The sequence below is a fragment of the Platalea leucorodia genome, assembly GCF_965183815.1.
Source record: "Platalea leucorodia genome assembly, chromosome: 4".
NCBI classification, from domain to species: Eukaryota; Metazoa; Chordata; class Aves; order Pelecaniformes; family Threskiornithidae; genus Platalea; species Platalea leucorodia.
In genome coordinates, this window is record NC_138826.1 from 103,840,913 (window position 1) to 103,854,683 (window position 13,771).

A 13,771-nucleotide genomic window follows, 5' to 3' on the forward strand; every position below is an offset into this window, starting at 1 on the left:
CCATTGCTCCATATAAACTCCATATAAAGGCTACCAATGAGACACAAACATTCTCAACTGTCTGTGCACTAATTCCTTTCTATACGGTGATCTTTAGTATTGTCAAATACATATTTTTTCACTACTAATTACAATTATTTCTATGAATTATATTTAGAAAGAGAATTAACCATGTATGTTTCAATCTAACAAACTATACAAACATTCATTTGGAGCATTTTCTTGGATGAAGGCTACTGATGACAAAGTTTTCACAGTCTCATGAAAACGGAACTAAAAGTCAAATACAAAAAACCTCAATATGTGGAAAAATCTTTATTAAACATTTTAATACAATATTCAACAGTGGAAAAATCAAGTGATGTATATGCAGAGTTTTCTGGCAGGTATCTCAGACAGGGGATATGGTGAAATTGATTTAGTTTACACCAAAGTTCAAAACATAGTCTTATATATTACATTATGAAGACTTATTTAGAAAAAATACACAATATCAATATCTATCAGAGTTGTTAACAAAAATCTAAAAATAAAAACATTTCCTTCCAGTGTTTTCATACACTATGTACAAGAAAAGTAAAAAAGATTGCCTTCAATTTAACCCCTAACTTCTGAAATCACTCGGATATGGCCAGTGTGTAAAGCTTTATAATATCCATTTAATAACTTGCTATGACTATTTTTCACTTATGTGTTTATTCACAGACTCAGGCAAGCTTTCATAAGCCAGTACTTCTCTTTGGTAAACTGCTTGTTCAATTCCAAAGTGTTTTTTCCCTATTTTTTAAAGGAAATATCCACAAACGACTTCTACTATTGGTTCTTCCTATACACCAATCAATACGGAACATAATTTCCTGGTTTATGACATACAAACTCAGCATAATTTTTTAGAGTACTAGAATATTATCGGACAATATTTAGATGAAATTGTAAATGACAAATTGCATAATCTACTAAACAGCCCTGAAAAATTAAAAAATAAAATGTCATCTACTATCAAAATAATAATCTACTTACAAGTATTCCATCTTGCTTCTGAACTCCCTTAAAAAACAGCTGTTGTAAATATTAAGTAATTTTGCTCTAATAGAAAGCATTTGATTTGACAGGAATTTCTACATTAATTATCACTGGAGAAACATGTCTTGAATTTGTCCTATGGACTTCTGAATGCAAAATAAGACCACCAAGTAATTTTTCTAGTCCAGCAGTATTTTCAAGCCATGATATCACCAGTTCAGTTCTGTATCTCTAAATTAGTCATACAATCTGATTACGTAAGACAGAAAAGGCAGATCGGGGCAGTGTAATCTGACAGTAAATTTAGCCAGATACATGAGAGTCTTTGAAAACACAGACGCAGCTAATAAGCATGCTAACAACTTTTGTACCCAATGGGGCCACCTTATAAATCATTATGATCTAGCAAATGTCAATATTTATTTTACAATTTTACACTACCTTACTTTCATGGCTTGACTTTAACTTTAGTGATAATCATTACATGGTCACATTCAGAACTCCATCAAAATCTATAGTAACTGGTACACATAGCAGTTACCTTAGTATGATTAACAGGAAGAGTTCTGTGTACATGTACATATCAGTGCAAAATCAAAGAAATCTCTCAAAATGGCCAACCTCTATCAAACTGGCTTTCTCAGAAAAGTAATGTATGCTTGCATAAAGTAGTCTGACAAAGTTTACTGACGACCTCCTTTTCCCTATCTCTGCTGAGAAATAGGGAAAGTTATTTTAATACAGAAATTAACAAAGCAGCATAATTCTGACTGTATTTCTAAGCAAAACTCACCAGTTTGGAGTAACCTCATCACTGCCTTTTTGAAGGAGAGATGGATACTAGATTGCTTCCATCAGCCTGGGCCAAGCAGCCTCCAGTGAAAAGCTTAGCACCTCTACTTGCACTCAGACCACAAGGCTGTATGCCAGGAAAGTAGTAAATACATCAAAGCATAATTCACATTAATATACAAACTAAAACTTCATACATATGGGCTGAATTCCTAAGAAAGAAAACCCCCAAAATTAGATTCTTACTGGATTATTTCCTATTAGCAACACATCACTATACAACATCTTCAGCAACTGTAGTGTCAAAAATTTGGTAATAAACTTGATGTTTCATCGCATCTCTGATATTATAGGACTTGATGAAGCATTCCAGCCATGGCAAATCATCTACAAAGAAAACCCAAATTATTGTTTAATATTCATTTCTAACTTTTATAGGAGAGAAGTATAACTTGAGCAGGATCTTAACTAGGATATCTAAATGTATACAATAGTTAATAGGAAGAAAAATGAATTACTAATTTGGAAATTCCAATTTGTATCTTAAAATTTCCCACACTATCTGAAGTGGTGTTCAGTGACAATCTTCCAAGCCTCACCCTCCCTGCCCCAGCACCCCCCCCAAAAGGCTTGGTACCAGTAGCTGTAGCACAGTATAGCACATATAAAGACTTTCCAATAAGAAAAACTCATCTCCATGTGTCTCAATGATACAATTTAATTGGTCTCAAAGGGAACATCCTTTACACCCATTACAATGGGGCCACTTTTTATAATTATGGTAAAGACTCCAGGGTGGTTGTGGTGGTCACTGACTGCCATGTACTTAGAGGGAGTACGCTCCGGAGGTCGGAGCTGCGGCAGAGACATACAGCTACCTTGGACATGTGTAGTTTAGGCAGAGCTACTTTCTGCCACAACAGAAATACTGCACAAAAACCTCTCTGACTGGATTTGGATTAAGGTTTTGCTCAATTTCCATGGACGTTTCCTGTAGCAAGGGATGCTCTAAATCAGCACGTGCATTCAAAAGTAGAATCTCACCCAAAGCATGTGCCATATGTTGAATTCCCTTTCAGTTTTCCCTAATGTGCTGTGACATTCAGTATGAGGTGTTCCGGTTAACTTCCATATGAATACAAATGTTAGTGCCTGCATAGACATGACTGTATTCACACATCACTGCATGCTACATGAGAATTTACTGAACCATTACTTTTGTTTCTCAAAAGGGAGTTCTACTAGTAAAGAAAATTATCAATGCAAATTAATTGGCACTCTCCTTACAGACTCCTGCATTTCTCTGTTCTGAGATTTGCCCATGCATAAGTTGAATTCTAAGACTTTGCATATGCAATAGCAGATTGAAAGACCCTTTCCCTTCCCATTCCCCTTTTAAAATAATGGCAAGCTGACCTAATTTTCTTCCTGGAGGACAGAGCGTATTCATGGTCATCTGCATCTTTTGCTGAAGAAAATTATTAGTTAAGATTTCAGAGGCAGGAATTTGGAAAAACTTTTCCTGGAAGAGAACAGAAAAGTATGAGGCATGGGAAGAGGGGTAAGAAATCATTAGCCAGAACCCTGACTGCATGTTCTTTTATCATTTAAGGAATTTAAAATTATCCAGACAGGTAATACAACAGAAGAACAATATTATTTCTAAAACTGTTCAGATACAGAAAAAAACCAAACTGTCTGAAAAATTAATAGTCTGTATTTCAGTACCCCTGAGTATTCAGGGCCTGCAGCCATCCAGAAAGCACAGATGTAGGTCTGTATATATAACTGGCAGATATTCCTCATAAACCTCCATAACCAGACAATGTTATGGCCGGAGAGGATGGTCAGTCCTCCTCAACAGTCCCTCACTGCAGTGAGCAGAACATTTTGAGAGGAACAAAGTCACTTGAAAACAAGGGGGCACTGCAACCTGGCTTCATACAAGCGGAACTCCCTTACTTTGAGTTTCATTTTTTGACAGTTTTAGAAACTATGGAGAAAGGCTTATACTGTGAAATGTTAAATAAACTTTTTCTGTGTATTTTTAAACCATATACACTAAGCATGACTGACAAAACTCCCATTTTATTCTTTCCAAGTTTGTTACATGATTTTGTATCTCTAAAGGCTCATCATCTTATACCTTCTCAAAATGAGCTAATTTCTCCTTTTTGTTAAAATATACAAATACAGAATAATCTGCCTTTGTATAATTTTTGTATGACACATTTAATGGAAGTGATCAGAAGTTAGCAGATAATCCAGCAGCAAAATTGACATAGATTACTACTTTTTCCTCTCACTCTTCCAATTCTTCTTTTGACTATAAAACTTTTTGACTTTTTCCTTCAGTGACTTTTCCTATAAAGAGGAGAGGAAAGAAAAGAACTGAGAGCATTCCTACAGAAGCGTGACTGGAAGCTAGTGTAAAGTTGCACTTCAGAGTAGCCCAGTTCCTTCTCAGGTGGTGCTGAAGGACCTGAGTTTAGGCTTGGAAGGTATTGGCTTGTCTTTGAAGTACCACCAGCAGGAATGCTAGCAGCTGGCACTTCAGAAGAAATTGCGTTCTTTTTTCCTGCAGCTAAGCTGTAGTACTGAGCAGAATCTGAGCTACCCTGAAGTAGAGATTTTTGGAATTCTGCATCAAGAGATGGTTTAAAATCTTTTCCCCCACCTTCCTTTTGCAGTTTAGTTTCTCAATATAAAATGGAAAAAGGACAGCTGAAGGAAAAGATGACTAGCTGAAATTTACATTTACTTACATTTTCTCCAATATTATTTTTACTTACAGTCTTAAAATTAAACAAGGAAGAGTATCCCCTTCAAAGTCCCATTCAAAGCCTTTTAGTACAATGGTGGAAAATATGCAGATATATACACATTGAATAGCACTGCTGTGGGGAAAAAAATTCCCACTAAATTGTTTCTCTGTCCCATTTTGGACAAAGTTATAACTCTGAAGTGCCACTACACTATTTTCCACTTGGGTAGATAGATTGCTCCAAATGTGTATTGTGAGATCCTGATATTCCCACCTATGAACTGCTGGAATAAAAAAACCCACACAAATGCACTTATAGAAGGACAAAAGGTACAATGTACCTTTATTTTAGATTATATATATTATTATATTATTATATTATTATATTATTATATTATTATATAATAATATAATAAAAATAATATAATATTATAATTATTATAATAATAAAAATAATAATATTATATATAATATAATATTATTATAATATTTTAGATTATAACTCTCTTCATTACCAAGTTCTTCTCACTTTTTTATTATTTTCCCTTTTCAAAATGATTGACATAGCATCTCAAAGTTTAGGGTAGTAACTAAAATGGGTGTGTGCATGTGTATGTAAAAAAACAAAACAAAAGAAAACAAACAAAAAAGCCCAAAAGTTAAAACAAAAGGAAAAAACCCACAAAGTACATAGCAACAGAGATTTCTACTGCACACAAAAATACATGTAAAGGAGTAAGTTAAATAAGGAGGATGCTATACATATACAATTCATCTTCAGCCCTAAATTGGAGATGCAGGAAGCAATGACCAGCTCTTGTCAGTCAGAAATCCTCCACCTTCAGCATCACAAAAAAAATCTTACTCAAACCGTCTTTGTGCATCAAACTGCTGATCTAATAATAAAGCTTATGAATTAGAGTAAAAAGGAAATAAATAAATAAAAAAAAATCCTGAAGAGTAATCAGCAGTTTACTGTCAACATGGGAGACATCTAAAGTGGATTCTGCAGGGGATTGTCCTAAGACTGGTGATTTTGAGATTTTTCATTAGTGACATGCAAATAGGCCCACTATGTTTATAGACAAAACCAAGCTGGGGGAACTGCAAGTATACAGGACTAAAGAATTAGAATTAATTTTTGACAAACTTGAGACCTAGTAGGACAAAAAAATCCCCCCCCCCCCCCCCCCCTTTTTCCACCTGACACGTGTATAAAATACTGCTTTTAAGCAAGCCAAATCAAATGCTCAAACAAAGAATGAGGAATAATTTCTTAAAGCCGAGGTTCTAGTCAGAGATGAAGGGATTATACCATCAATCAGTAAGCAAGAAATTAAGTGATCACCATACTGGCTTATACATATAGAAGCATTATCTGGCAATGCCTCATGTTACGGTACTGTTTCAAGCACTTCGAGGAAGATGTGGGCCACCTGGGAAGAGTCCAGAAGAACAACAGTGAGGATGGTCAGAGTTTTCAAAGACCTCTGATATGGAAGAAAAAAAACCTCTGATATGAAAAAAACCTCTTATATGGAAGAAGATAGAATGAATGATGGTTTCTTAGCCTTCAGAAGGTAAAATTACAGTGGTTAATGACAAGAAAACCATATGTTCTTCAGTGACTCAGGTAGCAGGAATGGTCTTAGGTTGCTTCAGAGAAAACTGAAGATAAGTTAATTCTAAGGTTAGCAAAGTAGTTGAATAAACTGCTTCTGAAATCAAAGACAAATATCTGTATAGCTATAGCTGAGTCCTGCCTAGGTTCAGGGGAAGAAAGGCCTCTTCTACCTCATGGTCATATGAAACAAAAATCAAGAATTACTGAATGGATAGATTCTACTGAGAGTTAAAAAAGGAGGTCATGAGAGTTTGAACTAATCCAGAAGTTACCTGCATAAATCCTGAAACACTCCCATCATTCACACAGAATTCAAGCTGCATAATTTAATGTTGCCCATAAAAGAGAAATTGAGACATGGAAATGTATAAAAGTCTACGGAAATACCAAATAATCTACCTATAAGCTTCAATTTTGTCTTTATGCTTTGATACTCTATACTCTGATATTTTACTGAAAAATTACTAAAAGTTACTTTCTGTGCATCTTCATTGATGGACAGTATTAACAACATTACAGCACTTGTAACTGTCCCCACAAAACACTGCAGGTAACATAGAATGAATACTTCTGTACATATATTTGCTATTTAAAAACAAATAAAATCCAAACCCACATAATGTGTAAAGTCTACCTTTACCTAGATTTACTTACATAATCAAAAAGGTATGCATTTAGTGCTCCTGTTCCATCAACCAGTGTAAACTTCATAATAAAAACATATTGGAGCAGCTCAATACCTAAAACTGAAGAAAAAAAAAAAATCTGTTTCTTAGAGTAAATATGCAAGACAAACCATAACAACTCAAGATGACAATATCCCTCCTTTAATAGTAACTGACTTTGAATACTGTCATTGGAAGTATAAATTGACAGGCCAAAAAATAGAGGCCCTGAATAGCAAAATGTGGTTCATATTTTGAAAATGCATTGCAATTTGCCTAGAAACACTTTAATAGATGTGTCTATAAAAATGCAGAAAGATTTTTAAGTACTTATTCTCATCCTAGCAAAAGAAATCCTAATATTTGCTTAGATCTTAGATACTACCTTGGTAGGATGCTCCTACTCCTATTGTTTTATCCATGGAAGATTAAAGGAGACTTGCTCTTAATTCAGTGATAACATAGCATTCCACCTGAAAACATATCTTCTAAGGAAAACAATTTGTTTCATATAATGTAGTAAAAGCTACCAGGCAAAGTCTTATTCAGAAAAACTTTGCTGGCAGTTCTGAAAATATTCCAGCATAAGTAAATGACTGTAGTCATTCTCTCACTGGCAGCAGTAACTGTTATGCTGCAAAGATAAAATATCTTTTAAACATACAAAGTTACTGCAACTCTGCATCAGTCTTTTCTGGGTACATCTACTTAAATTGGCTCGTCATTTTACGTTCAAGTGATCTGATATACTTGCAGGTTATCATTTAGTCTGACAATACAGATAAAAGAATAATATACATAAAATAGTTTAAATGCCAGAAAGCATTTAATGATTATTGTTTTCATTTTGAGAATTAAATGTCAATCGCAGCTGCTGTAACACTGCCAGTTATGTATTACTTCACATTTATTTAATAGAATATAATTATGACAGGTTATTTACAAGAACCACTGTACTGCTCAAGTAGTTTTTTTTTCTTTTATAAAGTCTTTACCAAGTTTAGATACTGCTAGTTATTCCAACTTCATAAGTTAGAACATGAATTGATAAACATGAAAATATTCTTTTTCCTTAATGTGTTGTGAAGTTTTAAGCTCCATTTTACCTCCAACATTTGAACGTGTTGACTACATAAATTAACACAAGGAACACACAAAGCATGGAACACACATATATGTTATGGTATAATTTCTTTCATTTGAATATTATTTCTTGCAGACTCTCTGGAATATGCTTAGCATTGATAAGGCTTACCGAAGATAAAAGTCTAACTTGTACTAGTCATTAAATAAGACTCTCTTTAGTTCAGGTCAGAAAAACTGTATCTTCAAAAGGAAAAGCAAGACTAACTTCTAGGACTACAAGCATGTACACAGTTTAAAAATGACATCTGCAACCAAAAATTCATCATGTCTATATTATGATAGATGTTAATAGTGGACACCTATGGTAGAAGAAACTATTCAACATATAAAATCCTTTAGTTCATACTGTAATAGTTTCAAAAGTAAATATGTTATTTCAACTGGTGAAAGGTGAATAAATTTTACAGCTTTATACTCAAGCATAACCATAAATTACATGCTTTCTGTACTAAACTGCAACCCAGAAACCAAACTATTTCATACAAACACTTCAGAATCAAGGCACAAAAGTATTTCAGGACAATATCGTGTCAGCTGACCTTGTGCTATTTCAGTTGGTTCCCATGATGGTCGTTGTTCTGCTGCAATGGAACTTAGACTCTTGATAGGCTTTGGAGTTGAACACTGCTTGCACCTAGCATTTAAAACAAGATACTGAGACTAACCAAACACTGATTTATTTATACTAGAAGCTTTCTGCACAGAAAAAAAAAAAATCTGATTTCCTTACTCAGTGGGATTGCAAAAGTATTTATTGCTGTTTAAAATAATTATCTTACTAGACACACAAGCTTTAGACCACATCAAAACCCTTAATGCTGCTTTTGAGTTATCCCTGAGAAGAAATAAATAATTTTGGTCTGGAAAAGACCACCTCGGTGAATAGAAAGGAGGAAAACTCTAATTCAAGGCTGAGACACCTGAAGTTGTTCAGCCTGGAGAAGAGAAGGCTCCAGGGAGACCTTATTGCAGCCTTTCAATATATAAAGGGGGCTTACAAGAAAAACGGAGAGAGATTTTTTTACCAAGGCCTGTAGTGACAGGACAAGGGGCAGTGGTTTTAAACTGAAAGAGGGTCGATTTAGATTGTACAGAAAGAAGAAATTCTATATGATAAGGGTAGTGAAGCACTGGAACACGTTGCCCAGAGAAGCTGTGGATGCCCCATCATTGGAAGTGTTCAAGATCAGGATGGATGGTGCTTTGAGCAACCTGATCTAGTGAAAGATGTCCCTGCTCATGGCAGGGGGCTGGAGTAGATGATCTTTGAAGGTCCCTTCCAGCCCAAACCATTCTATGATTCTAAGATCACTACAGTGCTAAACATATATTCATATATCACTGCTAAACATATTCATATGTCACTACTTTGTTGTTTAGCAATACAAAGAACATCTCACTTTATGAAAGCAGGAATGAATCTGAACTTGTAGCATGCTCTAAAAACACAACAGGGTTAGAAGAGAAATTTGGCTTTACCTCTGTTAAAAAATATTAACTATGAGTTATTAAAACAAATTTTGTTACTGGTGTATTTACACCGGTAATTATAAATTTTACATGTTATATAGTAAGCAAATGCTGCAAGTGGACGAAAATATTGAACAGTTTTGAAAGCTGTTCTCATTTGCCTCAAGCAATAAAATTACAGAACAACTATTTTTTCCAAATTAAGCTTCTGTGCTAGTATATTACAGTTAGAACTTAAAACAGACATTATCTTTTAGAATTACAAGCAAAACATGTAATAAAAATCAATAGCACTAGTTCTGCTCAAGTGATATAAAGCCAAGCTCAATGAAGTTACTTTTTTCCTTTAAAAAACAACCCAAACTCCAATAAAGTAACCTAGCTGTGAATTTTGGTTTTTATATGGAAGTGTGTTTGTGTTTATTTTTATATATATAGATATGAATGTACATGCATATGCACACACATATAAATATTTATACAGGTATTCAAGCTCATTCCTACAGCAAAAATAACTTTGCTTTTCATTCTACTGTACAGAATCTTTAATTTTAGACTTTGCTAAATATATGCTACTGATAAAAACAGTGCATGGAATAAAGCTCTGAAATGTCAACATCCTTGTGAAGTTCCTTCCTAAATATCCTATAAGCAATCATGGAATATCTTACAGAGCGTTGGCTTTTGCAATGCAGCCATTTAAACAGAGAATGATGTCTGAAGGTGAGTTGTGCATAGCTGGGGAAATATATGGATTATGAAAGTGTACAAGGAAATACTTTGTACTGGTGAAGATCCAGTCCCAGTAGGAATACCCATATATTGCCTTTATTTAAAAAAGCTGTGGACAGCCATATCTGGAAAGGTCAAAACAATATATGACAAAGAGAAATCATTTTCTGTATTCATTTTATCAGGTCCTTATGGGAAACTTTAGGGTTCATAAGAAACATGCAATATTTCTGCACAGAATTTTTTTACTGCCTACAGGACGGAAGTAGTGCAACACAGCGCTCTTCTTGAACTTCTTAGGACTGCTGAGAGGGAGGACTCGATAGCTTGTATGAAGTAGACTGGTACTTCTGAGCTCAGTAACTGCATGCTGCTGTGCAGTACTGGGAGAACATACTGCTGCTAGCTCTCATCAAGCAGGAACACGATATTCCATGGCGTAGCACAGATACGAGACCTAGATGTGTGTACTGTATTCCACAGCCTTGGAACTGTGGAATTCAGAAACCCATTGAAGATGTCTCTACAGTGACTGACATCCACAAATAGGTTTAATACCGTTTTAAAGCAACATATGTTTTGACTTTCGTCTAACAAGTAAGACTAGAAAATGGTATTTTTATGGCCAGAAAATGCAAGATCTGGAGTAAAAGAGGAAGATTTAGCCATTTTTGCAACCTAAAGAGTGTCATATGTGCATTTCTGTCTCTGTAGTATACTGTCCTACCCACACACCACAGGCAAGACAGAACCTGGGGTGCGGTGTAATTAAGGGCTTAAGATTTATAGAGCAAGATAAAGCCCAACTGCAGTTGAGTCCTTTGATAGGAGATAGTAGTATGGCATTTCATCTCTGATCTCAGTACTGCTGATCATGTTATGTATTTTGCATCAAAGAATCTTTGGGTAAGTTATCCCTTGAGCACTGTGGTTTGAATTACTGAAGAAAATTATATCTATCTATTACTGCAACTATTAAAATATCAACAAATACTTTTAACCTACCCATAATATTTTATGTTCCCTTGTAAAAGAAAAGGAGCTGAAAGATCTAATAACTCAAGGTCATCTTCTGTGGATCTCACAGGAATAACACATTTAAATCTTTTTGTAAGCTTCCAGACTTCTTTTAGTGTTCCACCTATTAAAAACAGAAAAACATGTTTTTTAAGCAGTAATCAAGAACAAATTGAACAACTTGCATTTTTTGGCTAATTAGGTGTTGATTTCAGGACCTTCAATAAAAACTGAGACCCACTATGGAAAACTGAAAAAGTGGTTCATAACCTTCTCACTCTTACTTAACAACAGACTCAATAAAGAACCGAAGATGGACATTTATCAGAGCAGATGCCTTAATATCTTCCTCACTGTAATCATGACATTATATTTAGTTAGTATCACTTTCATATAATTTCTCCTATGATTTTACTAGCAATTTTCTTGGGGCGAAAAAAAGAATAAACTGACTTTTTGCAATCGCTCCTAAGTAACTGTTTTCTCAGCTTTTAAGTGGCAAAAAAATCTATTAATTTTTAACCAGCAGTTTATGAAAAAGTAGTTATTCAACCACATCATAATTGACATGAAGTAAGAAATGCAGAAACACTAAACTTCATGCTAATTTGAGTGCTACTACATCAGGGCCATGCTAGGAACACAGCAGAAATTTAACATATTACAGCTAAAACCTTGAGATATTCCAATTCCAGTGACAAGAAAAAGTTCTTTGACATTTCTGATAAATCACGGGATAACCTGCCTTCAGTCTCTGTAGGATGGACTGCAGAACTGATTACGGAATCTTTCTGACATTTCACCAATTCAGAGGAAGTGTGGCAAATGTATTAATTTAACACACAGAGAACAGTTATTTGGAAATAGTTCAATAAAAATACATGATTTAATCAGCTTGTGAACAACAATTTAAAAAAGTGAGCAAACTTTTAAAATAAATATATTCTACAACTGTGTGATCTACCACTATAACTAAGATGTTTCAAAGACTTTATGACAAGTAATTACGACACTGGATTGTAAAATATTAATTTCATGTATTTGTTACTTGCATTGCAGAGGTAACTAAAGAAGAAAATAAAATCAATAAAATTGCATTATTACTGGTGATGAAAAAATGCACAACATGTAACCTCCTCAATGAACTTAACTTCTAGTAAAAAAAAAAAACAAAACAGAAGCACAGATATTTGAAATGGCTTCCCAGAAGGTTAGAAAACAAAGGTCCTCCATGTACAGTGACACAGATAAAGCTTCTCATATACATTTGAACTCTCATTTGAAGGATTAACATACAAAATTCAGGGTAGTTTTAACTGACATTGTTAAAAGGTCTCCAGAATTTCAACTTTGCTGTAATATGAAGTTACATTGAGCGAATGTATTTTGGCTTCTAAGAGACTGGCATAAAACACAGGGAATTACCAGGGCTTGACAATGATATGAATCACAGTGATTTCATGTACAAATAATGAGGACACGCAAAGATCTACTTGTTAACCATAGCATTTCACTCTTCAGTTCAACTAATCTGTAGCAACGGTTATGGATTCCCCTCACTCCCTATGGAGGGTCATGTAAAATTCTGTCCATTATCCAACTATTTTCTCAATTCCAGCCCAACAGATGCCAAACACTCAAAAAGAAGTCTCCTTCCTTCAGCATAATGATTATGGGGAAGAATATTGTGTTGTACAAGAGTAAATTGCTTATGTTTACCAAAGAAGTAGAATCTAGACCATGTCTGTCTAATAAACGTCATAATGTGTTTGACCTTTAAGGGTTGTCTGTATCTGGAAAAGTGCTGGGAAGATTTCTAGAGAGACTTCAAAATCTCCACCTCTAAAAAATTAAAGATAAAAATTAAAACATCATGTAGCTTTGGCAAGGTTCATGATCAGTGTTCTGAAAAAAAGTGCTAAGACACTGATTATGCCTTTTCCTTGTGTTCCGACATGAAGTACATATATCCACATACAGGCATACTTAGCTGCTGGCACTTTAATATCTGAAAAAAAGATTTACCAAGTTATATTGTTCAGTTATTTTAGGAAAATAGAATAGAAATAGTTTCTTTTTTCTTTTGTTTTTCACAAAGATAAGGTTAAATTGCAAAAAAAAAAAAAAAAAAAATTCCAGTTTGTAACATGTCAGCAGTAAAGCAGCTATCAGAACTAGTTGAATATAAAACAAAGCAGAAAACAGAAGGGGTTTTGTCATTGACCTTTACACAAAGGACCACCTGACTTACATTTGCTTATTCAGTCCACTACTTGAGCACAATTGAAGACTTTGTTTTAAACTTTGAATGGTACTATATGCAATTATTTATTACTTTTATTCTATTCAAAACATTCCTTATTAGTATTCTTGCTAAATTGCTTTGTTTAAAGTTCAGTGGCTATTTCTCCTCCCTGAGGCAATCTGATAAAAAACAAACCACACTAAAAAAATCTCACACTGCAAGAAGCTCTATTAATCTGAAACAACACTGACATCCAGAGGCTGACAAAGTTAATTGTAGGTTTGTATTAGAAG

At 34.4% G+C, this 13,771-nt stretch overlaps 1 protein-coding gene across 6 annotated transcripts in view; it reads right to left on the reverse strand.

Annotated features, from left to right (window-relative positions):
• Window positions 1-364: 364 nt before the first annotated feature.
• The window catches only part of POT1 (protection of telomeres 1), a 79,076-nt gene continuing 65,669 nt past the window's right edge, over window positions 365-13,771 (reverse strand). For all 6 annotated transcript variants that reach the window (XM_082310860.1, XM_082310859.1, XM_082310862.1 and 3 more), the window contains 5 exons: window positions 11,222-11,357; window positions 8,554-8,648; window positions 6,858-6,949; window positions 3,232-3,337; window positions 365-2,202 (listed from right to left, as the gene is read on the reverse strand). In XM_082310860.1, coding sequence (XP_082166986.1) covers window positions 2,090-2,202; window positions 3,232-3,337; window positions 6,858-6,949; window positions 8,554-8,648; window positions 11,222-11,357 — 542 coding nt within the window. In that variant the 3' untranslated portion in view covers window positions 365-2,089. The remainder of the gene's footprint in view (window positions 2,203-3,231; window positions 3,338-6,857; window positions 6,950-8,553; window positions 8,649-11,221; window positions 11,358-13,771) is intronic.